At 41.1% G+C, this 27,132-nt stretch overlaps 1 protein-coding gene across 1 annotated transcript in view; it reads right to left on the bottom strand.

Annotated features, from left to right (window-relative positions):
* The window catches only part of LOC120931318, a 153,060-nt gene that overhangs the window by 84,248 nt on the left and 41,680 nt on the right, over positions 1-27,132 (bottom strand). Inside the window, exons 6-7 of the mRNA XM_040342630.1 lie at positions 24,484-24,572; positions 21,418-21,532 (exon numbers count right to left, since the gene is read on the bottom strand). Coding sequence (XP_040198564.1) covers positions 21,418-21,532; positions 24,484-24,572 — 204 coding nt within the window. The remainder of the gene's footprint in view (positions 1-21,417; positions 21,533-24,483; positions 24,573-27,132) is intronic.

Below are 27,132 nucleotides of genomic sequence, written 5' to 3'. Positions count from 1 at the left end.
TGCAATAAACTTACCAGTGGGATTTCCTTGTAATGCATTGACAAGCACCGGGTCACATAAAGAGCCTTGACTGGCTCGGAGTTCTGACTACATTTCCCAGTTTGTATATTGTCTGGCTTTTCTATAACCTATAGGCCCTGTTCACATCTGAGAAATCTGAAGCTTTCCTAGAAGCGTTTTAAAGCGAGACACTAGGATTTCCATTTCATTCAATAGTGCCCATTCACTCCTGAGCATAGTATCACTTGGAAAAGTACTGTACGTTAACTTTTTTGGGGGGGCAAAGGTGCACATGTTGGCCCCAATGTATTTTAACAGAAGAGAATGAAAAGCACCACACCACCGCTTGCCTAGTAACAAGCTTTCTATTGGCTAAAAAACAAACAAATGCTCAAGCCTGAATCGACCACAAAAAAGCCTGTACAAACATCTGTTAAAGACGAATACTATACGTCAGTACATGAATATGTTTTAACAATGTGCACAGGCAACTATAACAAAATAAAAACATGGTATAACAGATCTGAAAAGTCAAACTTCGCCAAATGAAATACTGGTGGTAAATGTCAACGTGTCAGCTTGGTACTACATTGCTTAAACTCCAGAAAAACAAAGCACAGATCCTGCTTGTACCACTCACAATCGAACGTCTACACCATCCTTTCTCAACCAGTGTGCCACGGCACACTGGGGTGCCATCGGAGGTCCTCGGGTGTCCCAAGGAATCAGGGAAGAGAAGAGCTGTCAGATGAGCCCAATCTCCCGATCCTCTGCCGACCTGTACATCGGCACTGTGAGAAGCTCCGTCAGCCTCAAAAGGGAAAGTAAAGAGCAGGGGAGTGTGCTGAGCTTTCTGCTTCCCCCTACAATGCAGTACCCGGCTGAATGAAGAAACTGGAAAGGTACTGTGCTAGATTCATTTTAAAATGGCTTTATACATGTGTCTGTGTGTGCGCATGTACATGTGTGTGTTTGTGTGTGTGCGGATGTGTCGGTATGTTTGTATATGTACATGTTGCTTTTAATCCTGACCCCCCTCCTGCTATTCCTGTACCATCAGAACTGCTTTTGTAGGGCTGGTTTGTAATACCAGAAAGGACTGCTGCTCCTCTGAAAAGCAATCCATGCGCAGAACGCTTTTCAGAGGCATTTGACAGGCGGTAAAGAGGCAATATGTTGCCTCCTCACCACCTGTTTTAAGCCTGTAAATGCAGCATCACTACACCATAACCGTGCAATGCCCACAGTTGCATGGTAGTTGCAGTGCAGCCCCATTCATCCTGGGTATACATCCAGCTGCAGCCACAGCATGTGTACACCCCCACCTGCTGCCTCTGGCAGCTAAAGGGGCAGAAGTTGGGGGTGGTAAAAACAGCTGAACCATGTGGTTTTACCTCCCCTCCAACCTGACATGTGAACAAGCCCTTGGTTCACATTTTTGTGGCGTGAAGGGCATCTCAATCTTTACAATGGGCTTCCTTACACAAAGAAAGACAGGGAAAGAAGTCCCCAACCTTTGATTTTTAAATTGCACCACCAAAAGCACCCCATGTTTTCCAATGTGTGGGGTACCATTAAGAATTAATGGCACCCCTAAAGAGCAGAGCCTTTGTCTGTGTGTCAGAAACTAGCGCGATTTTGTGCATGTTCCGCGACACACAGTAACGTGAACAAAGCCTTGGACTGGGGTGCCTCAAGGCTGAAAATACTTTTTAAGGGCGACCCAACTGGAAAAAGATTGAGAAACAGTGGTCTACACCTTTGCTTGCTTCTGTGCCCAGTCCTAAAAAACACTGTCAACCATTTATCTGCTTTTTTAGAAATGTTATGCCACCAAAATGAACATATGCAAAATAAATAAAAGAAAGACAAGAATATGACTATTTACATGGCTTAAAGTTACCTTTACAAAGAAAGTGGTTAGTTTAAATTGTATACTTAGGGTGAGGGGGTGGTGATGATCTAGTAAGTACTAATTCTATTACTTGTATAAAACTACAGTTTAGAAATAAATATCTGAAGCAGGGTGCATCCAGGGCATTTTGTTGGCAGACCATTATTGGTATTTTTTGGAAGACCGCCCAATAGTATCTCCTGATCTTTGGACTGTCTCTCTAATTGTTGATACTTCATACAAGTTTTTAAAAATTAGATACATGCCTAAGGAAAGCGTGGAAGGGGGGGGGGTTAGTCCTTCCTCTTACTCACTAGGCTGTGTGTGTCCTGAATTGAGCTGAACAGTAGATCAAATTGTACTCTCTTTACAGCACAGAAATATATTACTGCAGAAGACTTAAATCTTAAGACTCCCCCTGTTTGCTGCATGTGGTTAATATTAAATATTCATAACCAGTATATCATTTAGACCAAAGCAAAAATACTTTTTATTTTGTGGCCCTGACCTTTCCTAGGTTTGTTATAATGAATGCAGCACTGCTCTGCAAGAGCAACATGGCCAGGCAGTAGACACCGAAGACCCTGGAAATGTAACTGGCCAACAATGATGCAATTCATTTCTGCACAATACGTGCAAGCCATATCCAAACCAGAAGCTTTGGAGTAAAGTGTATGACTGCTTTATGTAAGGCTAGGCTCAGCTGTTTATCTGCCCAAACATCTTGGAAGGAAATATCTAGGTAAAAATCAAACAATAAAAAGGTTATAGATAAATAAATAAAATAAATAAATGAAAGAAAAGTGAATGTGTTCCTTCGAGTGAAAAAAGTAAATTACATTGAAAGCCAAGTGATCCTGTGCTCAAACACAGATCTGTTAGCGCTCTTTGAATTGTTTCTAAATAGTATGTTTGCATATTGACTTCAAATACTAGAGAGGGCTGCTTATGGAACTTTGAGAGAGGTTACTCATACCATCATAAGAGACTGCTGGTTTGGAAAGCTAGAAACTGATATATAACTGGGGAATGTCAGAAACAGAAAAAGCAGCTTCAGATCTCTTCAAAGCAATAACATCAGAATATATCATAAAATATGTATCGTATAATTTGTTACTCCAATAGTAACATTTTACAAACTAAATTGCCAAGATGCAAATTGTAAACTATGGATACACGTCTACTTCTTTAAGGAACAACTCTACTCTTGTTCTAAATTACAATTCTTTGGTTTTCATAACTCCCACCAGAAACTCATTGCTTTAGTTTGGAAAACTGACCTATGTGCTTCAATTATTGCCTACACCTAGAAAAGTTATTGCTTGCTCGTTTTCATTTTTTATATATATTTTTTTTTTTTGCATTTTTTTAAAGATATCGTAACAAAGCTAAAGCCAAGAAAGCCAATCTATGAACATATCGAATTCCAGAAAAAAACAACTTACCAATGAAGCTGTAAAAACACTAGTTTACGCTCAAAACTAGATGTGGGATATACTTACATGGTTTGGGAATTAACTTTGCTCTACAAGCTCGGAAACATGGTCCACAAAACATAATGGATTTCATTCAACATTTCTAAAATGAAGGCAACCGTGTACTTCTTTACTTTTTCAACCATGTGCTAGAAAACTGATAGTTGTTCCCTAAGGGCTCTTTCACACGTCCGTTCCGTTCGTCCGTTTTTTGGACGTCCGTTAACGGACCGCAATGCTTCCCTATGGGCTAGCGTCCGTTAGCGGATGAGCATCCGCTAACGTCCGTTAGCATCCGTCTGCGTTCAGTTCCGTTTTTTTGGACGGAAGAAAACCCTATTTTTCTTCCGTCTAAAAAACGGAACGGACGAAAAACGGACGTTAACGGATGATCCGTTTATCATCCGTTCCGCTAACATCCGTTTTTCTATGTAAAAAGCCCCCCCCAAAAAAAAATAAAAAAAAAAACGGATGAAAAAACGGATGGAAAAACTGATGCAAAAACTGATGAAAAAAAAACTGATCTGAAAAACTGAACGGACGTGTGAAAGAGCCCTTAATAGTAGCTATGGCCAATAGAGAGATTTTTGTTACATATACCATGATAAAGGAGCCATTGCATGATAAATGTTACGATTTCTTCTGCGTAGTAATGTATTAGGCTCCATCAGTAAATATTCTGTGAGTAGCAAACTTAAACAGACCAATTATATTATTATCATCCATCTGTATAGTCACATTGTGATGGCATTGAGTCTTGCAGGTCGTTTCTTTGCAATTTGCAAATCTATGCAGAGTAAGGCAGGTCAAGGACATCTGTATTAAAGAGATCGAAACGTTCTACATTTATGACCAAAACATTCAGGAAGACCCCCATGAAGAGACCTGGGAATTCCTGTGGGAGGATATCACTGCCAGAAGAACCAAAAGATACAAGAAGCAAGTGGGTGACTCCACCCACAACAGATATTTCTGACTGTCCCCTAAAAATTGTACGAGTTGTACATAACCTTTCACAAACCTTCAAAATGTGGTATATCTTACCACCAATACCACACTAGGCTAAGATTTATGACTCTAAAATGCCCATTTTGTGTTTGGGTGCCAGCTTATTGCAACAAGGGATGGTTGATAGATTCAAGAGCATCGGTATGTTACATAATTATCTACTGGAATAAAACCCATCTTGTATATAGCTGCTAAACCATTAACTTTTAAACTATATTTATAGTATGAGTAGGGAACCATCAAACAAGATATTTCCTGTTCTTCCACATCATGCCGTACTGTCCCATTTCATGGCTGCTATTTATAATTTCTCAAAACCACAGCAAGTGAAAAGCAAGGAGCAGCCAGTTCTGACTATGCAAGACTGACATGGAAAATCTTTACACTATGAATCACTAACATATGGCAGTGAAAAAAAAAAATAAGTCAAACAGCACAGTCAATAAAGAACACACTGTGAAATTAACTGGGTTTCTAACTCATGTAGAAAAGCGGAAACAAGTCAAATTTTATGGAGGTCTGAAGGCAGCCAATAAGTGCAGCTGTGGAAAACATCTATATTTGGATATTACATGACTATTTCACTGTATATATATATATATATATATATATATATATATATATATATATATATATATATATATATATATATATATATATATATATATATATATATATAATTTTTTTTTTAAGTGCTGCAAAAAAATGCTATGTCATTAAAATGATTTCTGGAAAGTATTATTTTGCCTTTAAAAGACTATCTGTAATACAGTTAGACGGGCACCCTGCAGGGTCTGCCATACTGAGGAATGAACCAACTTTTCTATATATTCTGAAATATTGGTTTAGCCCCAAAAATGGCACATTATTTACAGGCTATTGATACACTTTAAATATGTTGCAATCATGTAAACAGTTTTGAAACTATACCATAATAAAAACATGATGTTTCTTTCTAGATAGATATATAGACAGACAGACAGACAGACAGATAGACAGATAGAAATAGTGTTACGCTAATCAGTCTATTTAGAAAAAGGAAAGGGTTTTCTAAAGTGCACAGCAGTATGAAGGGATGGGCATTTTACAGCAGACAGTTAACGAACAGAAAAGATTTAGCCATCCGCGATTGCGGTACAGAGAGGCAGAACGGGGATCTGACTATGTAAACAAGGCGGATTCCCGTTCTGACAGGGGACAATATGAAGATCTGCTGTTCCTAGTGATCAGGAACAGCGATCTCTGTGTTGCCCTAGTAAGCCCATCCCCCATTCAGTTAGAACACACTCAGGGAACACAGCAACCCCTTGATTGCTCGCTCCCTAGTGTTAACCCCTTCCCTGCCAGTGTAATTTATACATTTATAGTGTATAGTGTATTTTTTAGCACTGATCACTGTATTGGAGTCACTGGTCCTCAAAAAGTGTCACTGAGCCCTGGTTCACACTGGGCTGCGGGAGTGAAGCCGTGCGAGTTCAGCTGAACTCTCACGATTTCACTCCAGCCGGCCGCGATTTAAGAGACATCTGTGCAGGTTTCTGCACAGATGTCTATGTAAATCGTGGCCAGAAATCGCAAAAAGTAGTACAGGAACTACTTTTTGAAATCGGTGCAGCGCCGCAGATGCGGCGTCGCACCGATTAGGACAGTGTCATTGCCGACAATTGCCGGCAAATGCCGCCGATTTGAGATGCGATTTCACATGTGAAATCGCATCTCAAATCGAAGGAAATCGTACCCAGTGTGAACCTGGGCTTAGGGTCAGATTTGTCTGCCGCAATGTCGCAGTTCCACTAAAAATCGCAGATCGCCGCCATTACCAGTAAAAAAAAAAGTCCCTAAATCTATCCCCTATTTTATAGACACTATTACTTACGCAAACCAATCAATATACACTTATTGGGATTACTTTTACCAAAAATATGTAGCAGAATACATATTGGCCTAAATAGATTTTTTTTTTGGATGCATATTATAGCAGAAAGTGAACATTTTTTTTTTTCAAAATTTACGCCTTTTTTTTTGTTTATAGCGCAAAAAATAAAAACCGCAGAGGTGTTCAAAACACCACCAATGGAAAGCTCAATTTGTGGGGGGAAATTTTGTTTGGGTACAGCGTCGCATGCCCACGCAATTGTCAGTTAAAACGGCACAGTGCCGTATCGCAAAAAATGGCCTAGTCATTAGGAGGGTAAATCCTTCCAGGGCTGAAGTGGTTAACAAATAAAAAAGGAAAGAATGTAATGGGCAATACATTAAACAGAGATGCCTTTGTCACAGCAGTTTGACTTTACACGTTTTTGCAAACGGATGTAACAAAGATGTATATTCTAATTGTATTTTTTTTTTTCTTTGAAGGACACAGGGATGCTAAAACAGTTAGGCTAAATCGCTGCTTACAGGAGGTAAAACCAGCGCCGCCGTATCTGTGCGCCTAATTCTCAATACAAGATACGCCATAATTGTGGCATCATCCGACCGACGTAAGTTCTCCACACCGTCGGAGCCTGGGCGCATATTTATGCTGGCCGCAATGGGGGGGGGGGGGGGGGCTTCCATCGATTTATGCGTCGAATATGCAAATGACCAAGATACGCAGATTCACGAACGTACTTGCACAAGTCGCTGTAATCTACGCCGTTTACGTAAGGCGTATGTCCAGCGCAACATTACGACTCATAAAGCAGGTGTAAGTCATGTTGGGGTATGGACGTCGGAACTGCCGTCGGATTTTACGTCGTTTACGTAAGTCGTACGTGAATGGGGCTGGGCGTAGGTTACGTTCACGTCGTAGGCATTGAGCCGTCGTATCTTAGGGAGTATATGCAACGTGATTCTGAGCATGCGTGCGCATGCACCGTTCGTTCGGCCCTTCATTTACATGGGGTCGCGGTTCATTTTAATAGATCACGCCCACCTTCCAGCCACTTTAAATTAGGCAGGCTTACGCCGACGAATTTACGTTACGCCGGCGCAACGTACGGGGCGAGTGCTTTGTGAATACTGTTCTTGCCTCTCTGTTTTACGTTGGCGTAGTGCATATGAGATGCGCTACGCCGGCCAAAAGATGCGCCGCTCTACGTGAATGTGGCTAATAGTGTGTATGGGGCTTTAGATTCCTAACAAAGCAACAATTCCAATGCTTTAAAGGGAATTAGTCACTTGGGCTTTCAAAAACAAAACTGTACTAAACCTAAAACTTCCTAGTCAGTTAAATGTAAGGTGATACACAACACCCACATAAAGGATAGACAGGGATCAGGATAGACAGGGATCAGGATATGCCGTAACCCAAGCTAGACTGCAAGAACACCAGGATCAGAATGAAAAGAGGAGTGTTCTTGGGCTATGATAAATTTTACTTATATTTTTTGCTAATATTTTTCAAACTCTGTTGATGGACTGTTTATCACCAGTATAGGAGTGTCACTTAGCACAGTTACCTGGGATTTTTTTTTGCACCATTACTTATAGTGTATTTCATCACATTAAGAGGAACCTGTGTAGTTATATGATTTGCACCATTACTGTTATTGTTCACTGATCATTTATATTTATTTTTATGCTGATGCCATTTGGGCTATATTGCTCCTCATTTCAATTACACCTACTTTCATTCCCCTCCCCCACCTGTTTATTCACTTATCCATTCACCACTGATTAGCGCAGCACTATCCTCCCCATTTTCAATTGCTTATGGTTTGATACACCTTCCAGTGCCGCAGCTGTACCTCCACTTCTCATCACTTTCATTTCCCCTCCCCCTTTCTTCCCCTCTCTGTTTCCCCTCCTTTGATAAGCGCGGTAATATCCATTTTTCCACTATTTATCACTGTCTCGCACTCATTACCGCAGCTATCATGGATGTCTTCTCATTTCTTGATAAGAGGCAGGTTAATCTTGAAGATGTTTTTAATGCTTCTGCACCTGTTAAGAAAAACAGTGACCTAGAGAGCCTCATGAGGAAGCTAGGGCATAATATGGAAAAAAAGATCAGCCTATGGTGGGACATAGTCACCTTTGAACGCTATATTAAGGATAACATTGTCCCACGGCGTCTACGATGGGATATAACCCCTAATGATGGCCTATTAGATCAGGCCTCAATAGACGAATGGTTTAAATTTTTTAACATCAAGGGGTCAGAACTTTTGATGTTCCTACTAGACAGGAAAAAGAGAAAGCTGAAACTGATCGAACAGATCATCCTAGAGGTCAAGGAAGAACTAGAAGCATATAAAGATTCAGGAGATCTCGTAAGATACACAACACAACTGAATAATGATTTAACAAAGAAAGACAAGGAAGTACAACACAGGAAAAGTAAAAAATACAGTCGCGATATGAATGATTTTAAAACGGATCATACGTTTAAATGGCAGAGCCAATCGGGCCGACCAGATCCCATCTCAACCTATTCCACACCAGAGAGAAATGTGAGGGTCTATTCACCCCCAAGAGTGATCAACTATATAGGGCCCACCCAAGAAACGCATGATAGGAATAGGCACGAATCGCCCCGGCAGTACAGAAATGAAGACAGGGCAACTATAATCAACACACTCCCTACCAAAATGAGAGAAGACCACCCCAAAATGAGCGGACACCACAGAATGGTTGGAAGAAACCCTTCTGGAAAAAACGCAGAAATAATAACAATGGCCATAACTATGGACAAAGACCACAACAAGACCAGAGGGATAATAGACCCCAGCCCCAAAACCAACGAGATAATAGAGGTGGAGGCTATGAGAATAGAGGTCGGCCACAGGAAACCAACTATTATCAGGGACGTCCAAATGAATACCATGAGAACAGAGGATATACACATGAACAGAGAAGAAGAAGCCCTGTTCGTCCAAATGATCGAAGAGAGGGAGATCGAGGTTATTACACTCATCACCCACAGGATAGGAGTCCAATCCCTACACGGAATTATTATGCACCCCTAGAACAGCGAACAGTGGATGATAGAGTGGAAAGACATCAAAATCCCAATACCTCTTCTTTTTTAGAGAGAGGTCAAGAATACCATCCGCCTCGACATACAGAGGAAATAAGAACCTACAGAAGAACCCCAGAAAGAAACGGGGAAAGCGAGGAGGAAAGAGAACACAAAAGAAAAAGAACAGAAAGGGAGAGGGAATCTTCAACTTAAGTGGACTCCCACTTACACATGAAGAGATTGGCGTCCTAGATAAAGGCCTCAAATACGCACCAGCGAAAAATCTGGATAAATTCCAGACATATATAGGAATTCAAAAGTATGTAAGGAAATTAAATATTCAAAAGTATATGATCAGTAACCCTTACAAAACTAGGACTGCCAATCCAGATGAAGAAATTAGACATAGTAATCTGAAGAATAAATCTATTTTTAATCCGCCTGTGAAAGATAATAAATGTGTGGAAGTCTTTAAAAGATTGGTCACAGGAGAACTAATGGACCTGAAAGTGAAAAAACAAGAAGAACCGAAACATATTAGGAGTGGAATACGCAAATTGATGAAAAGAAAGGATCTAGTAGTTCGACCAGCCGATAAAGGTGGTGGCATTGTGGTACTTTCCAAGGAACAGTATAAAATGAGCATGGAACAAATGCTAGGAGATACCAACACCTACAACCGCCTTCTGAGTAATCCCATGTTTAAATGCAGAAAAGCCTTGGAACAGATTGTACATTTAGGACTAAAAAGAGGAATCCTGGATAAGAAAGAAGCACAATATCTGATCCCTACATCATGTCGCACACCTATTGTATACTCACTCCCCAAAATACATAAGAACAGCACGAATCCACCGCCCAGACCTATAGTAAATGGAATTGATTCCTTAACTGCAAGAATGGGGCAATACATTGACTTCTATTTACAGCCAGTAGTTCAGAGTACAAGAGCGTATCTTAGAGACACAAAACAGATGTTACAATGCCTGGATGATATACCAAGAGATGATGGACCCTTTTGGCTAGCAACAGCAGACGTATCGTCGTTATACACGATCATACTACATCATCAAGCATGCGAAGCAGTCAAATGGGGCCTCAGGAAATATTCCCAGTTGCCCTGCATCCAACGAAAATATCTGGTAAAAAGTTTGGACTTTTGTCTTAAAAATAGCTACTTCTGGTATGGCGGCAATTACTTTTTCCAGAAAACCGGCGTAGCCATGGGGGCAAAATTTGCCCCTAGTGTAGCTGGGCTTTTTATGGCCCAATGGGAAGAAGGGAAAATCTTCTCTGAACCTCCTGATGATCTGTACATATATAAAAGATATATTGATGATATCTTCATACTGTGGAGGGGCGAGAAAGAAACGCTAGCAGATTTTCTACAAGATTTAAATACCAATGACAGAAACATTGAACTTTCTTGGGAAATCAGCAACAAAAAGATCACATTCCTAGACCTAGAGGTGGAACAAGAAAATAACGAACTCCGGTCTAAAACTCATTTTAAAAATGTGGATCGTAATAGCTACTTGCCGCTTGAAAGTTGTCATCACAGAAACTGGCTTTTTAACATTCCAAAAGGGCAATTAATGCGCCTAAGACGAAATTGTACAGACAAAGATACTTTTCTCACCCAAGCAAAAGACATGGGAGAAAGGTTTAAACAAAAAGGATACGACAATTTCTTTATTAACCAGAAGATTGCAGAAGTGGCAACAATGGATAGACAGACTCTTATGAGTGATAAGCCTAAACAAAAAATGCATAAAGACTTGATGCCTATCATCTTCGATTACAGTATACAACATAAATGCATTGAAAAAGTCATTAGACGCCATTGGAATATACTACTGGCTGACAAAGAACTGGGGGGTGTCCTTCCACCGATTCCAAAGTTCGTATATAAAAGGGCACCTACTATTAGGGACAAAATTGTTAAAAATGTGCCTGATCCGCCTAAAAATAAAAACAACTTCCTCTCTTTTTTCACTGGTAAAGGTTTTTTTCCATGCAAAAGATGCTACGCATGTTTGAGAACTCACAAACCGAACCAGAAGAGGAAAGATTTTACTGCAACTAGTACAGGAGATGTATACGAAATAAAATAATTTATCTGCTGTAACACAGAGGGAGTTGTATACGCACTCGAATGCAGTTGCGGTCTACAATACATAGGCCGGACAAAAAGAGCATTACGAGTGCGTATAAAAGAACATGTCCAAAACATCCTTAAAGGTTTCGATAAACATAGTGTATCAAGACACTTCCTTACCCACCACAATAAAGATCCGACACATCTTAAATTTTGGGGCATAGAGCCCTATGTGAGACACTGGCGAGGCGGGCATAAAGTTAGAACATTGAGCCAGTTAGAATCTCGCTGGATATTTACTCTGGATACTTTTGCTCCCCGAGGTCTTAACATAGATTTTGATCTTAATTGTTTTTTAAGTGACTGATAAGACTTTATTTTTTGATTTATTTCTTGCTTCACTTACCCTCTCTGTTCTCTCCTTTTCGCTATCTAATATTGATGACGTAGATTGTTTTTAATCTGTATATGTGGATCTGTTCGCACACGTCATCTACGTCTTTTAACCTTATGTGGCATATCCATTCAATGAAATTAAATATGTCGACATACATTCATTTAAATTAACATTTTTTATAATTTTTTATACTTTTTAACATATATATATTTTTTAACAAATTATTCTGGCTCTCAATATTTTTTAATATACCAATTGAGCCTCAATCTTTTCGGTGCATTATGAGTGTGTATATACACATAAATTCCTGCTCCCCTGTGTTTTTAATTGTTTCCCTCGAGTGCTCCCTTGTGAGGACGCCGTGTGTCACCATTTAACAAGCATTGGCTTCAAAAAAATGGCCGCGGCTCCACTTCCGGTGGCTGCAAGGTGGCTGCAGCTCCACTTCCGGCGGCGCTCGTTTTGATAGACGCCGACGATACGTGATGGAAGCCTATTTGGGATGCTGGCCGAGGTCGGGGGGCCCCATGCAGGCCCCCGACCAGACATCAGACAGAATGGCTCACTTTTGTAAGACGTATCCCCAGCGCTCTGTGAGATGCTGGGGACGTCTTTTGAGCTACAACAAAATGGCGGCTGCCAGACTTCCTGTAGAACGCTGTGTACTGTCAACACAGAATGTTATGATGGTACAATGGGACTTCTGTGTTTGCCCCCCCCATGGTCTCCGTCCCCTGGCTGAAGCTTTTAAGTTTTTTAAATTTTTTTCATTGTTAACCATATAAATGAGATGTCATATCTGTCACCCACCATTTGAATGCTACTAATTTAAATATTTTATATGCTGGGCGAAATTTTTTGATTTTTTGATTTTACTATTAAATGCCTAGCAGACTACGGGAAAATGGCTGCAGCTGCATTATTTACATGGCAAACAGCTGAGTTTACTCACAGCCTACTAAACAAGTCACCTTATAAAAAGGATCCCATTTATGCCTCTCACTACTCCTGAGGAAGTCACATGATAGTGACGAATGCGCATGAGTCCACTGAGAGGTATCGGAGGTGACGTTGGCGACAGATTGCCCCTCTTTTTTACATGCTCAATTGTATTTTGGATTATGTGAGTACCCCTGTCTATTTTCTTTGAGAATTAAAATTTTTAAAACGGTATCACACCATCGATGCTTTATTTCTTTGGGGCGAGAAACTGACCAATCTGGGACGAGAACTCCAAGGAGGACCTGCCGTTGTTGGATCAGAGCCCATCGAGTGAACCATCTAATGTGGTTGGATCTATATGCTGTTACCTTACAGCAGTAAGGTAAGGGGACATCCTTACTTACCCTAAAAGGATCACTGGATACCCATTTTCCTCTCACTCCATATTGCGGACCTACACTTGCACTTTTGCTTTCTTGGACTTTTGAAATTTTACTTATATTTTTTGCTAATATTTTTCAAACTCTGTTGATGGACTGTTTATCACCAGTATAGGAGTGTCACTTAGCACAGTTACCTGGGATTTTTTTTTGCACCATTACTTATAGTGTATTTCATCACATTAAGAGGAACCTGTGTAGTTATATGATTTGCACCATTACTGTTATTGTTCACTGATCATTTATATTTATTTTATGCTGATGCCATTTGGGCTATATTGCTCCTCATTTCAATTACACCTACTTTCATTCCCCTCCCCCACCTGTTTATTCACTTATCCATTCACCACTGATTAGCGCAGCACTATCCTCCCCATTTTCAATTGCTTATGGTTTGATACACCTTCCAGTGCCGCAGCTGTACCTCCACTTCTCATCACTTTCATTTCCCCTCCCCCTTTCTTCCCCTCTCTGTTTCCCCTCCTTTGATAAGCGCGGTAATATCCATTTTTCCACTATAAATCATAACATAAACCGTCTTAATCAGATAACCATTATATGATTCTAATGCTGCGTACATACGATCGGAATTTCCAATGGAAAAAGTCAGACGGACTTTTTCCATTGGATATTCCTATCGTGTGAAGCCCCATCAGAGTTTTTTCATCGGAAATTCTGATGAATTCCATCAGAGTTTTAATATAGAACATGTTCTATTTTTCTCCGAAGGAATTCCGTTGGAACTCTGATGTGATTTTGCCGGGCCCGATCGTGTGTATGCGGCATAAGACTAGTAGAACTTACCTCTGAAGGGAGTAGCATTCCCAACCAAGAAGTGAGGGGTGGGAATTCTAGCTCTACTACTAATGTTAAATTGTCCTTAAATTCTGAATACTTTTTTCAGGGACTAAAATCTTGACAGTTGATATTTGGATGTAAAACTCAATTTTTGCTAACCCTAATACAGATGTAACCAAAGCAGTCCCAATAACAGCATGGTTTACAAATGAGATCTGTGAGACTTGATACACATTTCTCCTGGAACATTTGTACTATGAAAGTGACTCAAAATACTCATCGGTTCTAGCACCTCCTGCAATTACATTTCACCTCTTGATCTCTTAAAAAAAACATTAAATTCAACACACTTGCTGGAGTGTTGGATGGTTGGTCCACCATGCTGCTCTGTGGTTCCTCCCTCTGGCCCCTACCTCAATATAGGACAAAGTAGTGATGTAGGGGGTCATAAGTAGAAACCATAACCCATGGTGTGAAAGCATCAAATCAAATTCTTGTTTTTTAAAAGAGCAATGATCAGAGCAGCAGGTGGCAGGACAGGCGAGTATAAAGCTTCTTCTTTTGCAGGTTTTCCCGTTTAAAAAAAAAATAATTAAGCCCAATTCCAGGCTTTGTGCAATGGTTAAAACTGTTGCAAAAAGCAGCCCTGACAGGATGACGTCAGGACCGCTCTCTGCACCAGTGCACTGTAGGTACTGCACTCACAGTATGTGCTCAATCATCTAGGTTGAGAAACTCTAGGGATCATTCATCTGAAAGTCTGAGGACATTCTTTAGCAAAGAAGAGGTACTGTGGAGGATAACTCCAGATTAAGGTGAGCACTGCAGCCTGAGCTGCTCTTTAATGCATACTGGGGGACCCTTGAGCAATACAATTTTAGCTCAGAACTCTGCTTTAGGGATTTAGGGATACCATTAAAGACCCAAGCATCTACAGATCATTCAAACCTCACTCACTCGCTTTGGGATGTTACAGGAGATATTCTAACATTACACATTTCAAAAGCTCTGTACTCACACACACAAAAAAAGAAAGAATACCGTAGTTATAAAGAAAACTGCTTCAACTGCTCCAACCTATTCAGTACAAAACCGTAAGCACTGGAAAATGAATAATACACTTCTATCATAGAACACACTTGATGTTACTAACAACTCGCAAAGGAACAATTCATTATATCATTTGTCTCAAGGCTGTGAGCAGTAGAGGCCCTCTCCATTGCCTCTGCCTCATCTGCACATGCAAATGTAGGTCAAATGTATTACTCACTGTTTCATTTATGGGCTCACACCATCTTCTTGATGACACAGATGATTCAAAAGGTATTAAACAGCACAGCTGCCTTGAACATGCACTAAAACACTACACTATGGCAGATTCCAATGTACAGATGCAAAGTAATATACAATACACAACTCCAAACACAAGAAGAAAAGGTGCAAATTGCAGTAATCCCTAAGATTCCACTTTACTGAGGAAAAATTATTTTAGACTTGTACATTTTTAATTGTGTCTTTCACATGTGACTGCCTGAATGACACTTACACTTCTCTGTGCTAAAGTTCTGGGTGAGACAGATAAATTAAATGGCTGTGCAGGCCAACCAATGCCTTTGCCTGCCCTCCGCTGCAGCAAAGAAGCTTAAAGGGGTTGTAAAGGTAAAAGTTTTTTCACCTTAAAGTGGAGCTCCACCAAGAAAAAAATCTAAAATGCTGCAAAAAAAAATGTATTTACATTTTTTTATACATACCTGTAGTGCCTGTTGCTAGGCAGATCGTCCTAATCTGCTACTTCCTGATCCACGGTCCTTCTTTTTTCTTCTCCTCCTTGGCTGCCTCCTGGGGAATAGGGGAGCGGTGTCTTCTGGGACCTTGTGTGTGTCCCAGGAGACATTACCCATTTATGTTGCGCCGCAAAGCTTCACTTCCTGATTCCCTCACCGAGGATGGCGGCGGGGCGGCCGAGACCCGAGCATTTGCTCGGCTTCGGCTGCCGTCATCGCGGGCACCCTGGACAGGCAAGTCTCCTTATTAAAAGTCAGCAGCTACAGTGTTAAAAGCTGCTGACTTTAATTTTAATTTATTTTTTAAACCGGACCTCCGCTTTAATGCATTAAGGTGAAAAAACATCTGCGGATTAAGCGCACCCCTGTTTACTTACCTGACCCCTCGAAAGTCCCGTGCCGTGAACGCGCTTGCTTCTCAGCCAGGCTTCTCGGCTCATTCATTGGTTGATTGAAAGCAGCGCAGCCATTGACTGGCGCTGCTGTCAATCACATCTAATGACGCGGTGCGTCGGGGCCGAGTGATACACTATTTGGCAATAGAACACAATATGTCACTGCTGCAGCAAGTTGATATAATGAGGATCTCTGGAGTAAAAGCTCTAATTTGGGATCCTCAACAGTGTAAAGCATATCTGAACCCAAAAATCTAAAGTGTACAATATAGCAGCTTACCAGTCCCTTTTCAGGCTTTTGTTCTTTACTTTTCACCTGGCCATTCTGTGAATAACGTAATTAGTGTCCTTTTGTGGCTACACTCATTTCATCACTGTCTCAATTGTCAGACAACCTTGACTTCAGACATGTCTGCCTTTGTTCATCTCAATTACATGGTGGATTGATATTAAAATGGTTGCACTTTCTTTTCATCTCACAGGAAGTGACAAGGACACTGCCTTTCTGACAAGACCAGCAGGTATTTTCTGTACTCGCTGATAATTTTCTTAGCTTCAAAGATTAAACTAATGCAGCCACTACGTGTAAGGACTGGTAAGCCGCAGTATGTTACAATTTTTGTTTTGGGGTTTTATGTACGTTTTAAATAATCCAATGAGTGACTATAAGCTGTTCTAAAGCCTTAGGCCGCGTACACACAATCGGTCCATCCGATGAGAATGGTCTGATGGACCATTTTCATCGTTCCAAACCGATCGTGTGTGGGCCCCATCGGTTAGTTAACCTTCGGTCAAAAAAATAGGAACTTGCTTTAAAATTTAACCGATGGACGCCTAACCGATAGGTCAAAACCGATCATTAGTACACACGACCATCGGTTAAAAATCCATGCAAAAGCAGACTAAATTAGGGGACGGGAGCGCTCGTTCTTGTAAAACTAGCATTCGTTCTGGAGATCGCACATTCATCACGCTGTAACAGACAGAAAAGCGCGAACCATCTTTTAGTAACACAAAATCAGCTAAAGGAGCCCCAAGGGTGGCGCCATTGGATTTGAACTTCCCCTTTATAGTGCCGTCGTACGTGGTTTACGTGTCCGCGTTCTGACACAATCGGTTAATTAACCTATGGTGTGTAGGCACATCAGACCATCAGTCAGCTTCACCTTCGGACCGTTCTCATCGGATAGACTGATCGTGTGTATGCTGCCTTAGGAGTGTTTACCTTAATTAATCCTATGCATTGAGGTAAAAAAAAAAAACCTGTGTTACATGTGTACCGCCAGCCCCCTAAACTTACCTAAGCCCGATTTCGACCCAGAGATGTGCACTAGAGCAGAGGTTCTCTTTAAACTCTTCTTTCGCACTGCAAAGATTGATAGAAGAAGAAGCCATTGGCTCCCGCTGCTGTTAATCAGTTTCTGTGACGAGGGAGCAGGGGGCGTGGCTTAACCACACTTTATCAATGGAATTTAGAAAGACTGGCTCATGAGCACGGCTTTTACAAGTGTTCATATCAGAAGCAGTTCTATGAGGGTGCTCGCTGAACAGGAGGAGCCAGGAGCACTGGCGATGGTCCCCAGAAGAAGAGGATCAGAGCTGTGCAAAACTATTACATATTGATATTTTAATAAAAAAAAAAAAAAAAAGGAGGTATGTTTTTTTTTTTAAATTTAATAATCATACTTACCTAGGTGGATGCAGCATTGGTCCGATGCGGCATCTGTCCCCCACGCCTTTAACACTGAGAACTGAGAGATCAGCTGGGCAGGAGCAGCCGCCTCAGGCTTTTAGCGGCTCAGTCAGGTGCTGGTCTAGGAATGAGGGCAGATCCTGACTCCATTATCATGATCTTGCCCGAGCCTGGACCGGCTCTGTGGCATCAGCAGACAGAGGACTTCAGCCCGCTGTCTGCTGAAAACAGGTCACAGGAGTGCGGAACGAACTGTACTCCTGTAATCCACAGCAGAAGTACAGCCAAATGATCTTTGGCTGTACTTCTCCTTTCACAACTTCAATATTAACCTAAGATTTAGATATCAGTTTGGTTAGATGTGAGCTTTTACAGCTTTTATTCCTTTACAATAACTAACACCAATGCTCTGCATTCTATTTAAGTACTAGAAGTCTCAGGAAACCTCACAAATCAGGCTGAAACGATGAGGATTTTTCATAATCAGCAAGACAAGGACAAAGGATGTGACTGTATTATTCTTACAGTTAAGATGGTGATGGGGGGGATTCAAGAATTTCATGTTAAACACTGGAGAATATTTAATTAGAACTGATAGCAAATTTAATTTCGCTGCTATAAGAAATGACTTTATAATAACTTTGTTCAAGGTGAACAGCTCTTTTAAGTTGGTTGAGAATTTCTATGATGGGAGTCAGCTTAATTTTAAGCAGGCAAAAATAAAAAATTCTCAGTGGGTTTTCTGTGAGAGAAGAAAATATTTCTCTAGGAAATTTTAATAGACACTTGGATTATCTTGCTAGCTATTCCCCACACAAAAAGGCCCAGGGAAGGAAACAAGCCACATTAAGTGCCCCTGCAGCTACCTTGGCCAAGGAAGCCTCTGATTAACATCGGTAATTCAATTATGAAGATTTTTTTTCCTCTCTCCTTTTCTGCACAAAATAGATAATTACATGATTTTCTAGATAAAGTATTTGTAGTGTCTCAAATGCTTGGATTTCTAAAGTAAAATTATACCTAGCAAAAACAGACTTATTTTGTAAAATACATAAGTCTATCTTCCGTAAGCAGTTCATTGTTTTATTATTTCAACAAAGAACTTTGCTAGTACGTTACAGCGCTGAACATCTCCACTTCCAAAGTTACACAGCGCCATCTAGTGCTTGTCAGGATATGCAGCATGTTAAAGCAGTTCTTTGTTCATAGACTACAGTTTGTGTAAGAAAATACATTCCAACCACTTCACTCCTAATCAAAAATATCAACCCTTAAAACTAGCAATTATTTATTTTCATATAAACCAATGACTGCACCGTGAAGAAATGCATGCAATCATTGTAAAATAAATGAGCCTAAGGGTGTTACACGCAGGACAAGATTGTCCAAAGGTATTATTGTGAAGGCTTAATATACACGGGACATTTTAAAACCTCTCCTGAACAATTTAACTTGACAGATAGTAACCAACGTTTAAAAACGCCAGTTTTGTCGCGTTTGCATTTAGAAGCATTTTTTTTTTTTTACATTGAAAATAGTCAAAAGAAATTCGCCATTACACGTGTTTACAAGCCGTTTCGGTAATTTCAAATCTTTGCGAACATCCTTCCTGAACACATTTTTTTTGCTTTCCAAAAAATGCTTCTAAACTCAGCTGTCTAGAAACAACTATAAACGACTCTGTGTACCTGTACTGGTAAGATAACAGAGAGGAGAGTTTAGGGGCAGCTGAAAAAAACGCCCAACTGCTCCTTAGCCCCCATTCACACCTAGGCGTTTTGTCGCCTGTAGTGTGATGCCGCTGCCGCCAGAGGGATGAAAACACATTTCCCTCTATGGAGATGGTTCACATCTCCACGTCGAACGCCTGACGCCTGAAAAAAGGTCCCGGACCTTTTTTTCAGGCGGCGTTCGGCTAGGAGATGGGAACCATCTCCATAGAGGGTGTAATCTTGGGGCACATCTAGGCGGACAATACCGGCGTTTTGTCGGTACAAAACGCCGGTATTTGTACCGCGATTTGCGGCGACAAAACGCCGCAAATTTGTCTGCCTAGGTGTGAATGGGCTCTAAACGTCCGTTTACCAGCAGCAGTGTACATGAGGCCTAAGAGCACAAAGATTTCCCCATATATAGAAATTATGAACGTCATATTATCAGACCTTGAAAGCCAGGTAGCCAGGTGGCAGTATCACAAGAGAGCGATCTTGTGATGAAGTTTACCTGAAATGGTGAATGTTCTTGTCAGCTAAATAAGGAAGATCCAAAGGGTGTACACAATATTTATCTTATAGGAAATAAGATTTACACATCACGGTCTCTTAAACCCAATCAGGTCAAATCCCATACTGGATTTATCATTCGTGTTTCACATGGTCGGCCCCCCCTAGACACTTCAGCCTACAGTGGGAGGGTTTCAGGAACAGAGGCAGTTCTGTCGACTCAGCAATGATTGAGCAGAACTTGGTGTGGCCGGGTGTTGACAAGCTACATGTAAAGTACCAGTAACATTGCCACATCCCAAGCAACCTTTTTTAAATCCCACTGTAGTGGGCAAATCTGGTCTGAATTTAGGAGCACTGCAGCATTGTTACCACAACATCAAAGAAAGCTGCATTAGTTGGTCTTCACTGGCAGGGTCAACAGGTATTTGGGGGAACTTTGCAGGGGGACTAAAAGAAAACGGTAAGGCTGGGTTCAGACCAGTGTGCTGCAGTTTGGATGCATCACGATTGTATCTAAACGTTACATGTGATTTTAGGTGCACTTCTTTTAGATCTGTGCATTTTCTAAAAGCACATCAAAGATGCAGCCTGCAGGACTTTGATGCTCTTTTATAAAACTGCAGATTCTAATAGATGTCAATGGGAGCGCACCTAAAACCACATGTAAAACATCAATAAATCGCGCAGTACCCAAAAAGCAGTCAACAGGTATGAACCTGGGCTTAGTGCAGATGTACTTGTAATTAAACGCTGCAGTATTTATTATTTAACATGAATCCATTGTTCTACTTTAAAGCGGAGTTCCACCCAAGAACGGAACTTCCGCTTTTCGGAATCCTCCCCCCTGTCCGGTGTCACATTTGGCACCTTTCAGGCGGGAGCAGATACCTGTCTAATCCAGGTATTTGCTCCCACTCCCGGGCATAGATAACCGCATAAGCCGCAGTTATCTACGCCATGTTCGGCCCCTCCTCCGTCTCCCCCGCTGTCTTCTGGGAGACAAACAGGTCCCAGAAGACAGCAGGGACCAGTGGGATCGTGCATGCACAGTAGGGAACCAGGCTGTGAAGCCGCAAGGCTTCACTTCCCGATTCCCTTACTGACGAAGGTGGCGCTTCCACCCGAGAGCCGAGGGACAGATCGGCTTCAGATGCCGACATTGCGGGCACCCTGGACAGGTAAGTGTCCATATTATAAAATTCAGCAGCTGCAGTATTTGTAGCTGCTGACTTTTCAAAAAAAATAAAAATTCCAGCGGTACTCCGCTTTAAAGGATGAACGCATGACAATAGAAAAACAACAAAGATCATCTGGTTTTCTTACCTGATGACTGTGACGTAGCTTGTCCTGCATAGAGCGGCATATTTCAATCATTTGTATTAATTCTACTCTAGTGATTGGAACTTCTGGCGAACCATTTTCACTGGCAAGTAAAAACCTTTGCGAATAAAGACAAAACACTCTATTAATAATTGTGAAACCAAATATCTCTGTGCTAATCAAAAACAAAACAATTATAGAAAGAAACTGAAAGTTATGTTGCTGCTACTCATGTTGTGCGTTCCCATGGCAAAATAAATGTTACAATATCTCAAAGAAAACTGTGTAGCAAATTACTGAAATTGCAATAAGGCTCCATGCACACAGGAGCTAAAAAAATAAGCTATAAAAAAACGGCAGTAGCTTTGCAGGGAGCCTTTCAAAGTTTTTTAGCGTTTTTGCAATAGCGTTTATTAGCGTTTTTTAGCTTTTTTTTTTTTTTTCAATGGATAAAAAAAATGCTGAAAAAGTGGAAGTTCCAGCGTTTTTTGGCGTTTTGCGTTTTTTACCTGCCGAAAAACGACACGTTGAACGCAAATTTCGGGCCTTCAGAAAAAAAAACAATAAACTCCAAAGCTCATTAATGCTAAAAAAACGCCCATGTGTGCATGGGCACATAGCCTAACATAGAGTTCAGTTTATGGGCTTTTAAAAAAAATGCCAAAACTCCAATAAACTGCAGTTTATCAGCTTCTGTGTGCATGGAGCCTAAAGATAAATATCATATAAACTTGACCAAATTAAATGATGATTATTATTTGGTCACGTTTTTATATTTATCTTTATTGCAATTTCAAAACTTTGCTGCAGAGCTTTCTTTTTTATCACATTATCGTTGCACTGCACTTCGGGAAATAGCAATTCTATGATTAGTGCCTGGTTATATGGATTATTCAAATATCGACAGAAAAAATATTGTTTTTGCAGTCAATACTAATATAAAATTAAAAAAAGTTGGCCCAGCATACTAACTTAATGACCACCCACCTAATGTTAAGTAGGTTCCCTTTTGCCACCAAAACATATTTGACCTGTCAAGGCATGGGTACCACTAGACCTCTGAAGGTATGCTGTGGTATCTGGCACCAAGCCATCAGCAGCAGATCCTTTACATCCTGTAATTTGTGAGGTGGGGCCTTCATGGATCAGACTACTTTTTCCAGAACATCCCACAGGTGCTTAATGGACTAAGATTTGGAGAATTCTGGGGCCAAGCCAACACCTTAAACTCATTGCTGTGTTCCTCAAACCATTCTTGAATAATTTTTGCAGCTTCCATGAAGGAACGTACTTAGTCACCAACAATGTTGGTGGTACGTGTCAGATTAACATCCACATGAATGTCAGGACACAAGATTTCCCAGCAGAAAATTGCCCAAAGCATAACACTGCCTCTGCCGGCTTGCCCACTTCCCACACTACATCCTGTTCATCGCTTCTCTAGGTAAACGACACACATGCACCCGGCCATCCACATGATGTAAAAGAAAACATGATTTATAAAACCAGACCACCTTCTTCCATTGCTCCATGGTCCACTTTTGATGCTCCCGTTCCCGTTGTAGGTGTTTTTGGCTGAAAACACAGGTAACCCTGACCAGTCTGTGGCTACGCTGCCCCATACACAAACTGTGATGCCCATTTTTTCTGCTATCAACTTCATTATTTTCTACCTAATTTATTTCAATGGCTTTCAGATGCCAATGAAACGTGATAAATCAGTGTTATTCACTTAGTCTGCCAATGGGCATAAAGTGCTGGCTGATCAGTGTATTGTATAGATATCAGACAAAAGGTACCGTATATATTCGAGTATAAGCTGAGTATATCAGCCCTTTTTTTAGGGCTGAAAATAGCCCCCTCGGGTCGCGGGTATTTTTTAAAAGTCGCGGCTTCCTCCTGGTCCGTGATAGGCGTTTGACACTGTGTTCCTCAACCGCCTATCACGGAGGTCCTCTCATCCTCGCACTTTCCCAGCAGACACCGTTCAGTGTTCCGCTTATCATGGACATCCACTTGTCCGAGGATGAAAGAAGGTCCGTGATTGGCGGAACACTGAACACAGTGTCTACTGGGAAACTGAGTCCGAGGTTGAGAGGACCTCCGTCATAGGCGTTTGACACTGTGTTCCGCTACCACCTATCACAGAATGGAACGGGATCAGGAGGAAGCCGTGGCTTTTGAAAAATGGATGCCCGCGACCTGACAAGAATACAGGTACTTTACAGGCATGCCCATGTGTTAAGTAGATGGTTGGAATCCGGTGACCCTGGGGAAGATTCTTCAGAAAAATTAATTGCTAAGGAAGTTAAAAATTAACTACAGCAGCTAAAACAACAAATAGAGGAACGTGTACAGAAACTAAATGTAGAGAAGAATAAAGTCCACAATTATATTACCCGCTTTGAGGAAATTACTGCATCACTGAATGTCTTCTTTGCCCATGAGGCATGCAAATGAGCACAGTGAAGCTGCAAATGGGCAGTGTTGACCCTCTTTTGCGTTTACAGTAGCTGCTGCATTCTCACCCTAGGCGTATACGCGAATCAATATGTTTTCCCATTTTTTTGTGGTAAAATTAGGGCCTCTGCCTATACTCGGGTTGGCTTACACTCTAGTATATGAGGTAGTTAATTCTGTTCAAATATAAGAATTATGTGGGTGTAAATAGAAAATATGAGCCTTGCTCAAATTGTTTCTAATCTGCCTTTGAGAACTGTAATATATTTGGCTTGTGTGGGTGACACCTTAAACGTTCATACACATAAACATATTTTCAGGCATATGAGCGTATAGCATTAAATTCACTTGTATTTGCGGTGCCCAGGAGCCCCAGCAGCTTCGTATTTCTGTCTATATTAGTGAATTAAAAAAAATCTGCTGCACATGGGTATATGCTTGTAAATGGCAGTATTTGCATTTACAGATGAAAGTGTATGGGCATATTTTCCAATAACCTTCCAAAAAATAAACAAATTCTCTATTTTAATTTAAAATCTATCAAAGAAATAATGTACTTGTTAACAAAAATGTACATATACCATTAAAGCTAAACAAATGTTTACTTACTGAAGCTTATCAAGAACAGCTTGTAACGCATTGCCAAATTCAAGTAACACTGATGCTCTGCAGCTGAGTCCTTCTGTCAGCAGCATCACCTAGTGGAATGAAAAGAATAAAAACATAATCATAAAACCAGCAGTTTAAGAACCTTGCTGACCAACCTCAAGTGTAAATGAGACCTAAAAAGAGGCCCTGAGATTTAGAATTTAGTGAGGTGGCCTTATCTGAAGGTGTCTGAGGACTGACCCTGAGAGACAGTTGGCCCTTCAGCAACTAGCCTTTAACTCTGATCCCTCCACTTCATCTGAAATCATGTCTTTGTGCAGACATATAGCCATATGACCATTGATGAGCATTAAAAGGCATATTTTACTCTTTAATCATAACAAAAGAAAGGCAAGGTGGTTAGTTGGTGATTAGGTGATGGGCATTTTAACTATAGAATCATTGTAGTCTAGAATAATGGCTTAGTAATTAGCACTGTCAACTTAAAGTAACAAATCTAAATTTTGAATCCAACCCTTTTCGATGTCTACCAGTTTGGTAAACCTGTTCACTTCTTTATTATGTGTCTGTTTAGCATGAAAATATCTCATACCTTTGCAAATCTGTCACAGTTAGTTGCCCAGGATAATAGGACCAGGGTTTGTAAATACACAGAAAAACCATTTCATAGACATCTGCAGCTGACAACGTTGCTAATTTGCTTGGCCGTGAGTTATTTCACCAAAATGTGAATGGTCTAGAATACAAACTGTATAAATAGCTTAAAAAGCCTGGGGTTCCCATGGCTCCATTGCTAGTACCAATCACTGCTGCATTATTTCTGGGGTTCTGATATTTGCAAATAGCAATTTATTTTTCATAGCTCTTTTAACAATGAAAGAAAAAGTAAGAATATTGCCGTTTTGAGGAAACATGCAGTAATAGAAGGGTCAATATAATTATTTTTCCTGATACAAAATTGTGAGATAACATCAAGGCCTGGTTAACACTAGTTAAATTTCAGATGCGACTTGAACCACACAGAATCGCATGTCAAGAGAAATCACATTAATTTTCAATGATGCACGTTCACATTAAGGCAACTTTGTGGTGTGATTTTGGGAAAGGTTCCCATCCTACTGTGGTGCGATTTACAGTAATTTGGCCCCCTAAAATATGCATACCACACCCAAAATGCAACCAAAGTCGCAACGATACAAGGAATGAGTGATGCGTGAAGGGGGCCCCCGAGAACAGGAGCCCAGCTGGAACATGTGCTGGAAGCACATGTTAACTCAGTGAGAGATATCGATGGAGGTAACTATATGTGAGGGAGAGAGACCGCATTGGATCTCAAGGTGGCGTCTGGTTAATGAGGCCTACCAGTGACACCTAATAAAGGAAAAATCAAGGGGTTATGTGCAAGGTGTGGTGGGTAAAAACAGAGGATGAAGGGGGGGTGGGGGAGACAGGCCAAGGGCGGGCTAAGAGAGTGACTGGGTAGAGCCACAGCGATCCCGGGGTCCGGCATCCGTTTCACTGGAAGCAGGACAATCTTGCTTATATGTCCCCAATCCGGCGCCACTGACACACACGAACGAACGTCGTAGCGCCATGCGCCAGTATCCCGCTATGTGAGGGCAGAAGCCCACACTGGGACACATGCAGGCGAGGTACAGCCCCAAGGGGCAGGACTGTTGACCTTGCCACCTTGCCGGGAGGCAACCCAGAGGCACCCAGCCTCACCCATAACTAGCGGGGAGTGACAAGCAGCTGAGCCCAATAAATTAAGGTAAATTCATGTATAAAGGAATATGCAAATTGATATAATGGGTAAAAACAGAATACAGTTAATATAAATACAGTACAATTTCAATAAACATTACATAAAAGGTGCCCAAAGGGTAATAAGCACCAAGGTGGACTGAGGCAACGAATTGCGAATGTTTGGGGCATATGGGTGGCAAGAACAGAAGCCTTCGATGGTGTCATAATGCATCCCACTTCGGCCAAAATTGGCCGAGGGGGATCACGGCACCCAAATGGGGCTGGCGACGTACACTCAAGGTGGTGAAAAGATACCCAATATGCCCTCGCGAATTGTGATTCGCGTTGAGCAGATTGAGCACCGGTCCATTGTAAACCATGTAAAACAACCCATTTCGTTTAAAACAGAAATTAAATGCAAAACTGTCCTGCATGCATAAAAAAACATTCTAAATACCTTTTTTACATTTTTGTAAGTGATCACAGCTTGAGGAGGAGAAACAGCAGAACACTGATCTTCCCAGTGAAAGGCTGTGCAGGGGGGAGGGGGTGTCAGCACATGTCTGATCATTGGAGGAGAGCAGGCCAAGTTCCCAGCACAGCTAGACAACTGACCACACTGAGCTCTCAGGCCTAGTGTGGTCAGTTTATGTTAGGAAAGCAGAGGCACTGGCAGAACACCAGACATTTCACACAAAGGAACCAATACTAAGAGAATCGGATACTTTTTCATATAAGTACATGGTACAGCAGACACATATCAATAATATGAAATGTAGGTTTACATAGTCTTCGAATGTTCCAACATTCTCTAAAATGTACAGCATGTTTTTGGCATTGGCTAGGGGAGCATATACTGACAATTATGCACTAAATATTATTCAGAGTTGCCATTAGAATGTA

The sequence above is a fragment of the Rana temporaria genome, chromosome 1 (assembly GCF_905171775.1).
Source record: "Rana temporaria chromosome 1, aRanTem1.1, whole genome shotgun sequence".
Taxonomy (NCBI): domain Eukaryota; kingdom Metazoa; phylum Chordata; class Amphibia; order Anura; family Ranidae; genus Rana; species Rana temporaria.
This window is presented reverse-complemented; position numbering and strand designations above follow the sequence as displayed.